The following is a 12,045-nucleotide window of genomic DNA, read 5'->3' as shown; positions in this document are numbered from 1 at the left end:
GATCTAGATGTTATAAATTCAATTAATCTTTTAAATCTTTGAGACGTTTAAGATTCTTTAAATTTTTCAGATCCTTTATCTGTTCGAGATTTTTACACATCTATTAGATCTTTGAAATCTTTTAGAGACTTTAGGTGTTTCGGATCCTTCTAGATCCTCTATATCATCTAGAGACCATCTTGATCTTGATCTGTAGGTCCTGTAGGTAATCCAGATCCTCAAACCTCTAGACCTTTAGATTCATTAAATCTTTTATATCCTTTAGATCTTTAAGATCCTCCGCAACCCTACAGATATTTTATGATTCTGCAAAGACTTCACATCGTTTAGATCCTCTCTGTCTTCTGAAGAATTCTGCTAATATAGATAATCCAGATTCTGTAAATCTTCTAGATCTTTTAAATTTTTGAGATGTTTTAGAATCTTTAAATTCTTCAGATTCTTCAAATCTTTTAGTTCTCTGCATTCTCTAGAGACTCTTAATCTTGATCTTTAAAATACCCAGATAGATCTTTAGATTCTTTAAATTCTTCATATCCTTTCAGATATTTGAAATCCTTCAGATTCTTTAGACCCGTGAGGTTCTTCACATCTTTTAGAACCCCAAGATACTATAGATCTTTAAGGATCCTGTAGACCCTTTACACCGTTCAGATTCTTCAAGTTCTTCGGATTCATCTGGATCCTCAAATTCTCTAGATCCTTTAAATATTTGAGATTTTTAGATTCTTTAAATTCCTCGGATCTTTTGCTGCTTAACATTTTTCTTATCTTTCAAATTCGTGAGGTCCTTCAAAATTTTTAGATTTTTGAGAAGCCTCATATTTTTTGATCCTTGAGATCTTGTAGAGCCTTTAGGTATTTCGGATCCTTCTAGATCCTCTATATCATCTAGAGACCATCTTGATCTTGATCTTTAGGTCCTGTAGGTAATCCAGATCCTCAAACCTCTAGACCTTTAGATTCATTAAATCTTTTATATCCTTTAGATCTTTAAGATCCTCCACAACCCTACAGATATTTTATGATTCTGCAAAGACTTCACATCGTTTAGATCCTCTCTGTCTTCTGAAGAATTCTGCTAATATAGATAATCCAGATTCTGTAAATCTTCTAGATCTTTTAAATTTTTGAGATGTTTTAGAATCTTTAAATTCTTCAGATTCTTCAAATCTTTTAGTTCTCTGCATTCTCTAGAGACTCTTAATCTTGATCTTTAAAATACCCAGATAGATCTTTAGATTCTTTAAATTCTTCATATCCTTTTAGATATTTGAAATCCGACAGATTCTTTAGACCCGTGGGGTTCTTCACATCTTTTAGAACCCCAAGATACTATAGATCTTTAAAGATCCTGTAGAGCCTTTACACCGTTCAGATCCGTCAAGTTCTTCGGATTCATCTGGATCCTCAAATTCTCTAGATCCTTTAAATATTTGAGATTTTTAGATTCTTTAAATTCCTCGGATCTTTTGTTGCTTAACATTTTTCTTATCTTTTGAATTCGTGAGGTCCTTCAAAACTTTTAGATTTTTGAAAAGCCTCATTTTTTAGATCCTTGAGATCTTGTAGAGCCTTTAGGTATTTTGGATCCTGCTAGATCCTCTATATCATCTAGAGACCATCTTGATCTTGATCTTTAGGTCCTGTAGGTAATCCAGATCCTCAAACCTCTAGACCTTTAGATTCATTAAATCTTTTATATCCTTTAGATCTTTAAGATCCTCCACAACCCTACAGATATTTTATGATTCTGCAAAGATTTCACATCGTTTAGATCCTCTCTGTCTTCTGAAGAATTCTGCTAATCTAGATAATTCAGATTCTGTAAATCTTCTAGATCTTCTAAATTTTTGAGATGTTTTAGAATCTTTAAATTCTTCAGATTCTTCAAATCTTTTAGTTCTCTGCATTCTCTAGAGACTCTTAATCTTGATCTTTAAAATACCCAGATAGATTTTTAGATTCTTTAAATTCTTCATATCCTTTTAGATATTTGAAATCCTTCAGATTCTTTAGACCCGTGGGGTTCTTCACATCTTTTAGAACCCCAAGATACTATAGATCTTTAAGGATCCTGTAGAGCCTTTACACCGTTCAGATCCGTCAAGTTCTTAGGATTCATCTGGATCCTCAAATTCTCTAGATCCTTTAAATATTTGAGATTTTTAGATTCTTTAAATTCCTCGGATCTTTTGTTGCTTAACATTTTTCTTATCTTTTGAATTCGTGAGGTCCTTCAAAACTTTTAGATTTTTGAAAAGCCTCATTTTTTAGATCCTTGAGATCTTGTAGAGCCTTTAGGTATTTTGGATCCTTCTAAATCTTCTATATTTTCTAGAGCTAGGTCCTCTATATCCTCTAGACCAATTGAAGGCCTTGTAGAACTTCTATATCCTTTAGGGAGTTTGACTAATCTAGATAGACAAATAATTCTCGATATAACGTAGATCCGCTAAATCCGCTAGAGCCTTTTAATCTCCTAGACAGTTTACGTTCTTTAAATCCTTCACATCCTTTAGATCTTAGAGATCCTTCATATTCTTGAGATCTGTGAGGTCTTTCACATCTTTAAGATTTTTGAGATCCTGTGGAAACTTTAGGTATTTTGTATCCTTGTAGATCCTCTACATCCTCTACAGACCAGCTAATCTTTAAGTCCTCCAGATAATCCAGATCCTCGAACCTCTAGGTCTTTAGATTCATTAAAACTTTCATATTTTTTGAATTTTGAGATCTTTCACATTCTTTAGACCCTTGCACCCTTAACATCTTGTAGATCCCTAAAATCCTACAGGTATTTATGGTCCTGCAGAGACTCTACATTCCTCTACAGATCCTTTAAATCTTCTAGATATTTTAAATCTTTGAGATGTTTTAGATTTTTTACATTATTTATATCCTTTTAGGTATTTTAGATTCTGAGACTTTAGGTGCTTTGTACCTCTAGAGACTCTAGCTAATATTGATTTTTAAATTTCCCAGGTAGCTCTTTAGATTCTTTAAATTCTTCATATCCTTTTGGATATTTGAGATCCTTCACATTATTTAGGCCCGTGAGGTTCTTCACATCTTTTAGAACCCTAAGATACTATAGATCTTTTAGGGTCCTGTAGAGCCTTTAAGACACCGTCCAGATCCTCCAAGTTCTTCGGATTCTTCTGGATCCTCAAATTCTCTAGATTTTTTAAATATTTGAGTTATTTTACATTCTTTAAAATCCCCGAATCTTTTGCTGTTTGAGATTTTTCTCATCTTTTAAATTCGTGAGCTTCTTCACAACTTTTAGATCTTTGAGATGCCTCATATTGTGTTACAATTAGGTGTTTTAGATCCTTCTAGATCCTCTATATCTTCTAGATCATTTAAATCTTCTCGATTCTTTAAATCTTCTAAAAGATCTAGATTCTTTAAATCCTTCATATCATTTATATATTTGAGATCATTCACATTCTTTAGACCCATGATGTTCCACACATCTTTTGGAACCCTGAGATACTACAAATGTTTTAGGATCCTGTCGAGCCTTTACACCGATTAGATCCTTCAAGTTCTTTGAATCCTTCTGGATCCTCAAATTTTCTAGGTCTTTTGAATATTTGAGATATTTAGATTCTTTAAATTCCTCAGAGCTTTTGCTGTTTGAGATCTTTTTCATACTATAAATTCGTGAGGTCCTTCACATCTTTTAGATTCTTAAGATCCTGTAGCGATTTCAGGTGTTTTGGATCCTTTTAGATCGTCTATATCTTCTAGAGACTTGAGAGAATCTAGATCCTATAAATTCTCCAGATAAGTTAGATCCTCTATATTTTCTAGACCCTTTAAATCTTCTAGAGTTTTTAGATTCTTTAGATCCTTCAGATATTTGAGATCCTTGACATGCTTTGGGTCTGTGAGTTCCTCCATGTCTTTTGGAGCTCTGAGATCCTACAAATCTTTGAGGATCATATAAAGCCTTTACATACTTAGTTTAAATCCTTCAAGTTCTCTTTTAAATCCTCTAGATCTTCTAAATTTTTGGTATTTTAAATTCTATAAATTCTTCAGATGTAGCGACTTGAAATCTTTCATATCTTTTAAATCCAGAAGATATTGTACTGTACAGCCTTTAAATACTTTAGATCCGTTATATCCTTAAAATGTGTCTCTATTAGATCCTTTAAATCTTTTAGATTTCTTAGCGTCGTGGTACTTCAAAATAATGGATTTAGTTCTTTGGATCCTTTCTGATTGATCTAAAAATCTTCAGATCTTTCAGATCCTGCAAATCTTTCAAAAATTCTCTGTATCCTTAAATATTTCAAGTTTTTCTAAATCTTTTGGATCTTTTATATATTTTTTTTAACTTTATATATTGTTTGAATTCATCAATATTTTGAAAACGATGGAATGAATCATGTATCTTTTCAAAATATCGAATAAATTCGCTCTTCTAAGGCAAATACAGATAACGAAAGATGCGGTGACGTCATCAATTTTTAGGTGGGGATGAAAGGACAAATTTTAGTTGCTGTTTGACCGTCTAGACAACATCAAAGGGTTCGCAGTAATCATAATTCATAATAATTAGTTCAGTAGTTTCGAGGTCTCATCTGTTTGATAAAGTCGCTAACAGACAATAAACGGACGGAAACGGCGTGAACACCCGAGACTAGACATTTTTCACAGCTTTCATGCTGTTATAATAAAGTAAAACATCTCGTGGAACTTGTTTCAACCGCTCGTTATATTATATATGTCATAATCGTAATACACATAAAATATGTGTCACTCTCATTGCAGGTGCTTGGCTTCGCCGCGGTTGTTCCTCTCGTAGCTTGCAACGAACACTTCAACCACACAGTCTTCGACCTTCCTCGCATTCGGCGCAGTCCTCGCAAACACCACCACCTTCACGAAAGTTGGTAATCACATCAGCCCGCAGCAAAATCCACCGTCGTAACGCACAATTTTCCCCCAGGTACGACCCCAACATCCCGCTGCGCTTCCCCGGCAAGTTCCTCAACCAGCGCGACAACCAGATGCTGCTACGACAGGAGAGCCGGAACGGCAGCGGCGTGGACTGCTGTCCGTCGGTCCTCGAGATGATCGAGCCCGAGGGCGGGAAGAACCAGGACGACGAGTACGTCGAGCTGTACCGGGACGGCGACTACCGGCAGCGCTTCTACGAGCTCTCCTGCCACGCCGACATCCTGGGGAAGCCGTGCCGGTTCATGGACAAGAAGCTCCACAACAGCTCCAAGTGCGTGCAGAAGTACAGTTACACGTACGCGCTGGTGAAGGACCCCGGCCGCCGCCACCACCAGCGGCCCAAGAACTTCCCCTCGTTCCCGGCCGCCGGGCCCGGGGGCACCACGTGGACTTTGGACTACATTCGTGTGAGAAGTGGTTGTGGGTGCGTGGTTACGCCGAACAAGAAAAAGCGCGATAAACAGAAACACCATAAAAAAGCGAAGTTAGGGGACAGCACGAACTAATTCAAATTTTAGGTGAAATGCGTTATGCCAAAGGAGACGAACTTAGTTAAGATACACGAGATTGTTACCAGCCGATGGAGATTTCTTCGAGGCGGACAACGGACGATTAAGCTAGGCAATTCGGCGGGAGAAAATTGGCAATCGGGCGGGTTGGGTAGGCGGCGATTTTTTTCGGGGGGCAGGCGTGAGTAAAACTGGGGTCTTCGGACTGGGGGTGGCGTAGATTGGAAATAAGGGTGCATTTTTTTTCATTTAACTCCGTAACCGTGAGTCTGACAAAAGCTTTTTGAGGATTTTTCTAGATAATTAATAAGGGATGAAAACATTTTGGATAAAATCGTACAAAAAAAATTGCTTCTTGGATTTTTGAGAGCATTTCCTCTAAAACTCTAAACGATTACTATTTACTTAATAAGTTTTACGATTATTCAGCGTTGCCAAGGACGTAAGTTCATAAATTTAAAATTAGTGCAAACAAAGATCTTGTAGGTTCTTTGGATCCTTCTAGATCCTCTAGAAAACTTTAGCTAATCTAGATTTTCTAAATTCCGTAGATAATCTAGATTTTCTAAAATTTCCAGATTCTTTATTTAAATTTTAGAGACATTTCACATCTTTAAACCCTTCAAATCGTTCACAATTTCTAGATCTGTGAGATCTTGAGTCACCTAACATTCTTTGATCCTGTATAGTCTTTAGATCCTTGGAGTCTTTAGGATCTTCTTGGATACTCTGTGTCAGGCTTTGCGTAAATTGGATCCTCTAAATCGTGTAGACTCTTTAAATCCGTGAGATCTTTCACGTCTTTAGATCCTTTTACCCTTCACAGTTTTTAGATGCCTGAGGTTCTATAAACATTTTCCGCTGAAACGTTTAGTTAACCTGGATCTCTAGACTTTTTAGATCCTCAAAATCCTATGGATCTTTAGATTCGTGAGGTTTCAACACCTCTTAAATTCTTGAGAATTTTTATAATGTTTAGGTCCTGAAGATCCTTTGTATCATTGAGATCCTTTAGATTCTTGGGGTCTTCAGGATTTTTCTAGATACTATATAGGAGTATCTGCTAAACTTGAGATCATCTAGATCGTCCAAATCTTCTAGATTCTTTAAATCTTCTAAAAGATCTATATGATTTAAATCCTTCACATCCCTTAAATGTTTAAGATCTTACACATTTTGTAGATCTCTGAGATCCGATAAATCTTGTAGATTCTTTACTTTGTTTGGATTCTTCTGAATCCTCTACATCCATTGAGGAGTTTAGCTAACCTAGATCTCTGGACTGTTTAGATCTTTTAACTCCTACCGCTCCTTAGATTCCTGAGCTTTCAATTCGTCTTAAATTCTTGAGAATCTTTAAAATTTGTAGATCCTGGAGATCCTTTGTATTTTTTTAGATCCTTGAGATCCTGTACAGTCTTTAGATCCTTGGGGTCTTCAGGATTTTTCTAGATATTATATGTCTGATAAACTTTAGATAATCTAGATCGTCCAAATCCTCTAGATTCTTGAAATCTTCTAGAAGATCTAGATCATTTAAATCCTTCACATCCCTTAAACCTTTAAGATCTTACACATTTTGTAGATCTCTGAGATCCGATAAACCTTTTAGATTCTTTACTTTGTTTGGATCCTTCTGAATCCTCTACGTCCATTGAGGAGTTTAGCTAACCTAGATCTCTGGACTTTTTAGATCTTTTAACTCCTACAGATCCTTAGATTCCTGAGTTTTCAATTCGTCTTAAATTCTTGAGAATCTTTAAAATTTTTAGATCCTAGAGATCCTTTGTATTTTTTTAGATCCTTGAGATCCTGTACAGTCTTTAGATCCTTGGGGTCTTCAGGATTTTTCTAGATATTATGTCTGATAAACTTTAGATAATCTAGATCATCCAAATCTTCTAGATTCTTTAAATCTTCTAAAAGATCTAGATGATTTAAATCCTTCACATCCCTTAAACCTTTAAGATCTTACACATTTTGTAGATCTCTGAGATCCGATAAATCTTTTAGATTCTTTACTTAGTTTGGATCCTTCTGAATCCTATCTGTCCATTGAAGAGTTTAGCTAACCTAGATCTCTGGACTTTTTAGATCTTTTAACTCCTACAGATCCTTAGATTCCTGAGCTTTCAATTCGTCTTAAATTCTTGAGAATCTCTAAAATTTTTAGATCCTGGAGATCCTTTGTATTTTTTTAGATCCTTGAGATCCTGTACAGTCTTTAGATCCTTGAGGTCTTCAGGATTTTTTTAGATATTATGTCTGATAAACTTTAGATAATCTAGATCGTCCAAATTCTCTAGATTCTTGAAATCTTCTAGAAGATCTAGATCATTTAAATTCTTCACATCCCTTAAACCTTTAATATCTTTCACATTTTGTTGATCTCTGAGATCCTATAAATCATTTAGGATCCAGTAGAGCTTTTAAACCTTTCTTTGAATCCTTCTGGATCCTCTATGGCCGCTGAAGAGTTTAGCTAACCTGGATCTGTGGACTTTTTAGATCCTTTAACTCCTACAGATCCTTAGATTCCTAAGGTTTCAATACCTCTTAAATTCTTGAGAATCTGTATAATTTTTAGATCCTGGAGATTCTTTTTATTTTTTAGATCCTTGGGATCCTGTACAGCCTTTAAATCCTTGGGGTCTTCAGGATTTTTCTAGATACTATATGTCTGCTAAACTTTAGATAATCTAGATCTTCCAAATCCTCTAGATTCATTAAATCTTCTAAAAGATCTAAATTATTTCAGTCATTCACATCCCTTAAACTTTTGATATTTTTCACGTTCTGTAGATCTCTGAGATCGTTTAAGATCTACTGGAACTTTTAGATCTTTCAGATTCTCTATTGTGGATCCTTCTGGTTTCTCTGTCTTCTGAAGTATTTAGCCTGCTTAGATGCCTAGACTTTGTAAATCCAACAAATACTTTTTTAGAACCTTTAAATCTTTAGGGATTTTAGACCCCTTATATCCACAAGATCTTTAACTCTTTTAAATTCCTGAGATCCCTCACAATTTTTGGATCCTTAAGATCACGGATATATCCGGGAGTTCTTTTGGATCTTCTATGTCCACTAAAGACTTTTTAGATTATTTTAATCCTTAGGTTCGTTGGATCCCTTTAGTTCTTCTATGTTATTTGAAGACTTTCTATAGATCGTCTAAATTCCCAAATAATGTAGATGCACCAAATACTTTTAAATCTTCTAGAGGTTTTAAATCCCAAGATCTTTTAGATCCGTGAGATCTTTGACATCTTTTAAATTCTTGAGATCCCTCATATTTTTAGATCCTTGAATTCTTTTGGATCTTTCTAGATACTTATGTGCGCTAGAAGATCTAGATCCTCTCGATCTTTTAAATCTGCTAGACTTTTTAGATTAGAGATACTGTAGAATATGCAGTATATTTAAATATTTTACACAGGTCAACCTAAAAGATTTAAAATTATTTAAAACAAAACATTTTTAGGTTTTTTGGATCCTTCTAGATCTTCTGTGATATTTGAAGATTTTGGCTAATCTATAGATCCTCTAAATTCCCAAATAACACAGATCCTTTAAATCTTCTAGAGATTTTAAATCTTTTACATGTTTAAGATCATTTAGATCCGTGAGGTTTTTGATATCTTTTAAATTTTTGAGATCCCTCACATTTTTTGGGTCCTTGAGATCTATTTAAGTCCTTTCGCATCTTACTAGATACCTATGTCCGCTGAAGACTTTGGACAATCTTTAATTCTTCTATACTTTTAGATTATTTTAATCCTTTACATCATCTAAATCTGTGAAGTCTGTAATATCTTATAAAACCGTGTAACTCTTCACAGTTTTTAGATCCCTGAGATCCTATAGGAGCCTGTATAGCCTTTAGATCACTAGAGTTTTAGATCTTGTAAATCCTACAGATCCTTAAATTCGTGATGTTTTCATATCTTTTAGATTATTTTCGGTTGGCTTGTGGGACAACCTAAAAAGATTTTAAATTATTTAAAAACAGAGAGTCTAGGTTCATTGGATCCTTCTGGATCTTCTATGTTATCTGAACACTGTGGCTAATCTATAGATCCTCTAAGTTTTCAAATAATGCAGCTGCACCAAATATTTTAGATCCCTTAAATCTTCTATAGATTTTAAATCATTTATATCTTTAAGATCTTTTAGACTCGTGACGTTTTTGACATATTTTAAGTTCATTTTTTGGATCCTTAAAATCCTATACAGCCTTTAGATCCTTGAATTGTTTTGGATCTTTGTAGATACTTTAATTCTTCTAGACTTTTTGAATTATTTTAACCCTTCACATCATCTAAATCTGTGAAGGCTGTAATATCTTTTAAAACCTCGTGACCCTTCGCAGTTTTTAGATCCCTAAGATCCTATTAGAGTCCTGTATAGCCTTTAGATTCTTTGGAATCTTTACTTTATTTGGATCCTTCTGGATTTTCTACGTTCTTTGAAGTGTTTGGCTAACTGAGATCCTTAGACTTTTCAGATCTTTTAAATCCTACATATCCTACTTTGGTTAATCTACAGATCCTCTAAATTCACAAAATCATACAGATGCATTAAATACTTTAGTTATTTTAAATATTCGAGAGGTTTTAGATCCCTTATAACCTTAAGATCTTCTAAATCCGCAAGGTCTTTGAGATCTTTAGGGTATCCAGAAATCTTGAATATTTCTGGATACCCTACTTCCGCTAAAGATATTCTAGATCATCTAAATAAAGTCCCATTAGGATCCTCTACAGCCTTTAGATCTTTATATTTTTTACGTTTTTTTTATGTATTTATATCAAAAGTTCAGATTATTATTGAAATATTCATCAGTTGAAATAAAATGTCACTTTTAATAGTTAATTAATTCTATTTAACAAGATTTTTTCGGCAACGCTTTAAACTAAGCATTATTAAGTACGTATTCCAGAGATTTAAAAATAGATGAACACAGAAAAGTCATTTATTTTGTGAAATACTCTCTACAATTGTCCAAAAGCCCATATCTAAAATGATTCTGGCACCATATTCTGAATAACAAAACAAATTTTATTATTAAATTATTTAAAAAAAAGCTCCTCACACATTTTTTGTCAGACTGACCCTTATTTTCAAACCTTATTCTCCAAAACCTCAGCTTTAGAGTTGGTGACCCCTCGATGAAACCTCAAAAACAATTTCTGCCTACCCAAACAGCACGATTTCAAGCCGGATTGACTGCGCTTGAAAGATGAACGCTAATACGTAATCGATGGAAACATGTATCTACAATATCCGTATTTACTGAATGTAAAGTGTTTAAAAGTGTACACATTCCAACGTAATTACCGTAGTAAGGTACAAATCTTGCTCACTGTAAGTACCTATACTTCACTAGCCGCTGTATTTCCCCCAAACCGACCTCTCTGCTTGTAATGAAACAGATATACGTAAGTTTCGTCTACGTAAATAAAAATACACGGTAAACTGATAGGTACCTACATATCTGCATAACAAACTGATTACTTAAGTAGGTTTCTAGATTTATGTTTTAACGAGATCTATTAATGCTCAGGACATTGATCAACCAATAACCAAAACGCGATTGTTGCAATCGCGCCAACAAATTTAAGATCGGCATGCGCAACTTAATTATTCAAAATTCTTGCGCACCACTAAACGATATTGCATGTGTGTAATTAAGTATTTCTAATGAGTATTTACTGTGAGAATAATTGGAATCCTTTAACGAACGTTTTTTTCAAGACTGAAAAAAGAAAAGAAAAATGATGTAATATTATTGCGTGTTCTCTTATTCTCGCTGATCCATTATTCATTACGAGCCGTCAAGAACAAAGATTTTGCCGCATTTTGTCACTATATACGCTATGTTTTAGCTAACGCGACTTGAAAAGTATTAATTAATGTGTATTTAAGGTTACCTACGTATAGTGCAAGGTACTGAACTCTTAGACTTTGTCTAGTACTACTCGCGACTGTTTCGGGGTAGTACGATGTAATCCGACACTGGTTATGTTCTCTGTATATAAAATGTAATTTGAAGTTATGTACATAGTTTCTAACACTATTTATTGCTTTTATATATAATTTAAACAAAAACACGTATAATATTTGTTTTTTAAATCATTTATTTATTGTAAATGATTTTTTTACGTTTCAATAAAAAGTATCTCAACACTTATGCCTGTGTTTTAATGCGTTTAAATGTAAAAAGACAACCATTTTCAGGTTTTCGACGTAGAAATTTTTTACTAGTAACGAATGTGTCATATAATAGAAACGCTGATTTACCATATTTATTAATTAGCTATTAGCCCGGATTTATCAGCGCTTGCTAACTTTAAAGAACACATGTTTACCATAGAAATCAGTGCTTCGACAATTATTTCGGTTCCAAATATTGATATAATACTATTTGTCGTCGTCAATGAAACCGGATCTAAGAACATTACCGAAGCAAAATGCAGATAAGAAAATTTTTTAATTTCTAGTAACTGAAATACGATGAAAATATGAAAGTACAAACGAACCAAACCCCATAAATAAAAAAATT

The 12,045-nt window shown here is 34.2% G+C and overlaps 1 protein-coding gene across 2 annotated transcripts in view; it reads left to right on the top strand.

Annotated features, from left to right (window-relative positions):
- Positions 1-11,589, top strand: part of LOC135142848 (uncharacterized) — a 122,160-nt gene extending 110,571 nt beyond the window's left edge. For both annotated transcript variants that reach the window (XM_064074624.1, XM_064074625.1), the window contains 2 exons: positions 4,786-4,907; positions 4,964-11,589. In XM_064074624.1, coding sequence (XP_063930694.1) covers positions 4,786-4,907; positions 4,964-5,480 — 639 coding nt within the window. In that variant the 3' untranslated portion in view covers positions 5,481-11,589. The remainder of the gene's footprint in view (positions 1-4,785; positions 4,908-4,963) is intronic.
- The last annotated feature ends 456 nt before the right edge of the window (positions 11,590-12,045 follow it).

Source organism: Zophobas morio, unplaced genomic scaffold (genome assembly GCF_036711695.1).
Source record: "Zophobas morio isolate AGI-343-1 ecotype UQ-CSIRO unplaced genomic scaffold, CSIRO_AGI_Zmor_V1 ptg000054l, whole genome shotgun sequence".
Lineage (NCBI taxonomy): Eukaryota > Metazoa > Arthropoda > Insecta > Coleoptera > Tenebrionidae > Zophobas > Zophobas morio.
The sequence above is the reverse complement of the archived record's forward strand: the minus strand, read 5'-3'. Positions and strand labels throughout refer to the sequence as shown.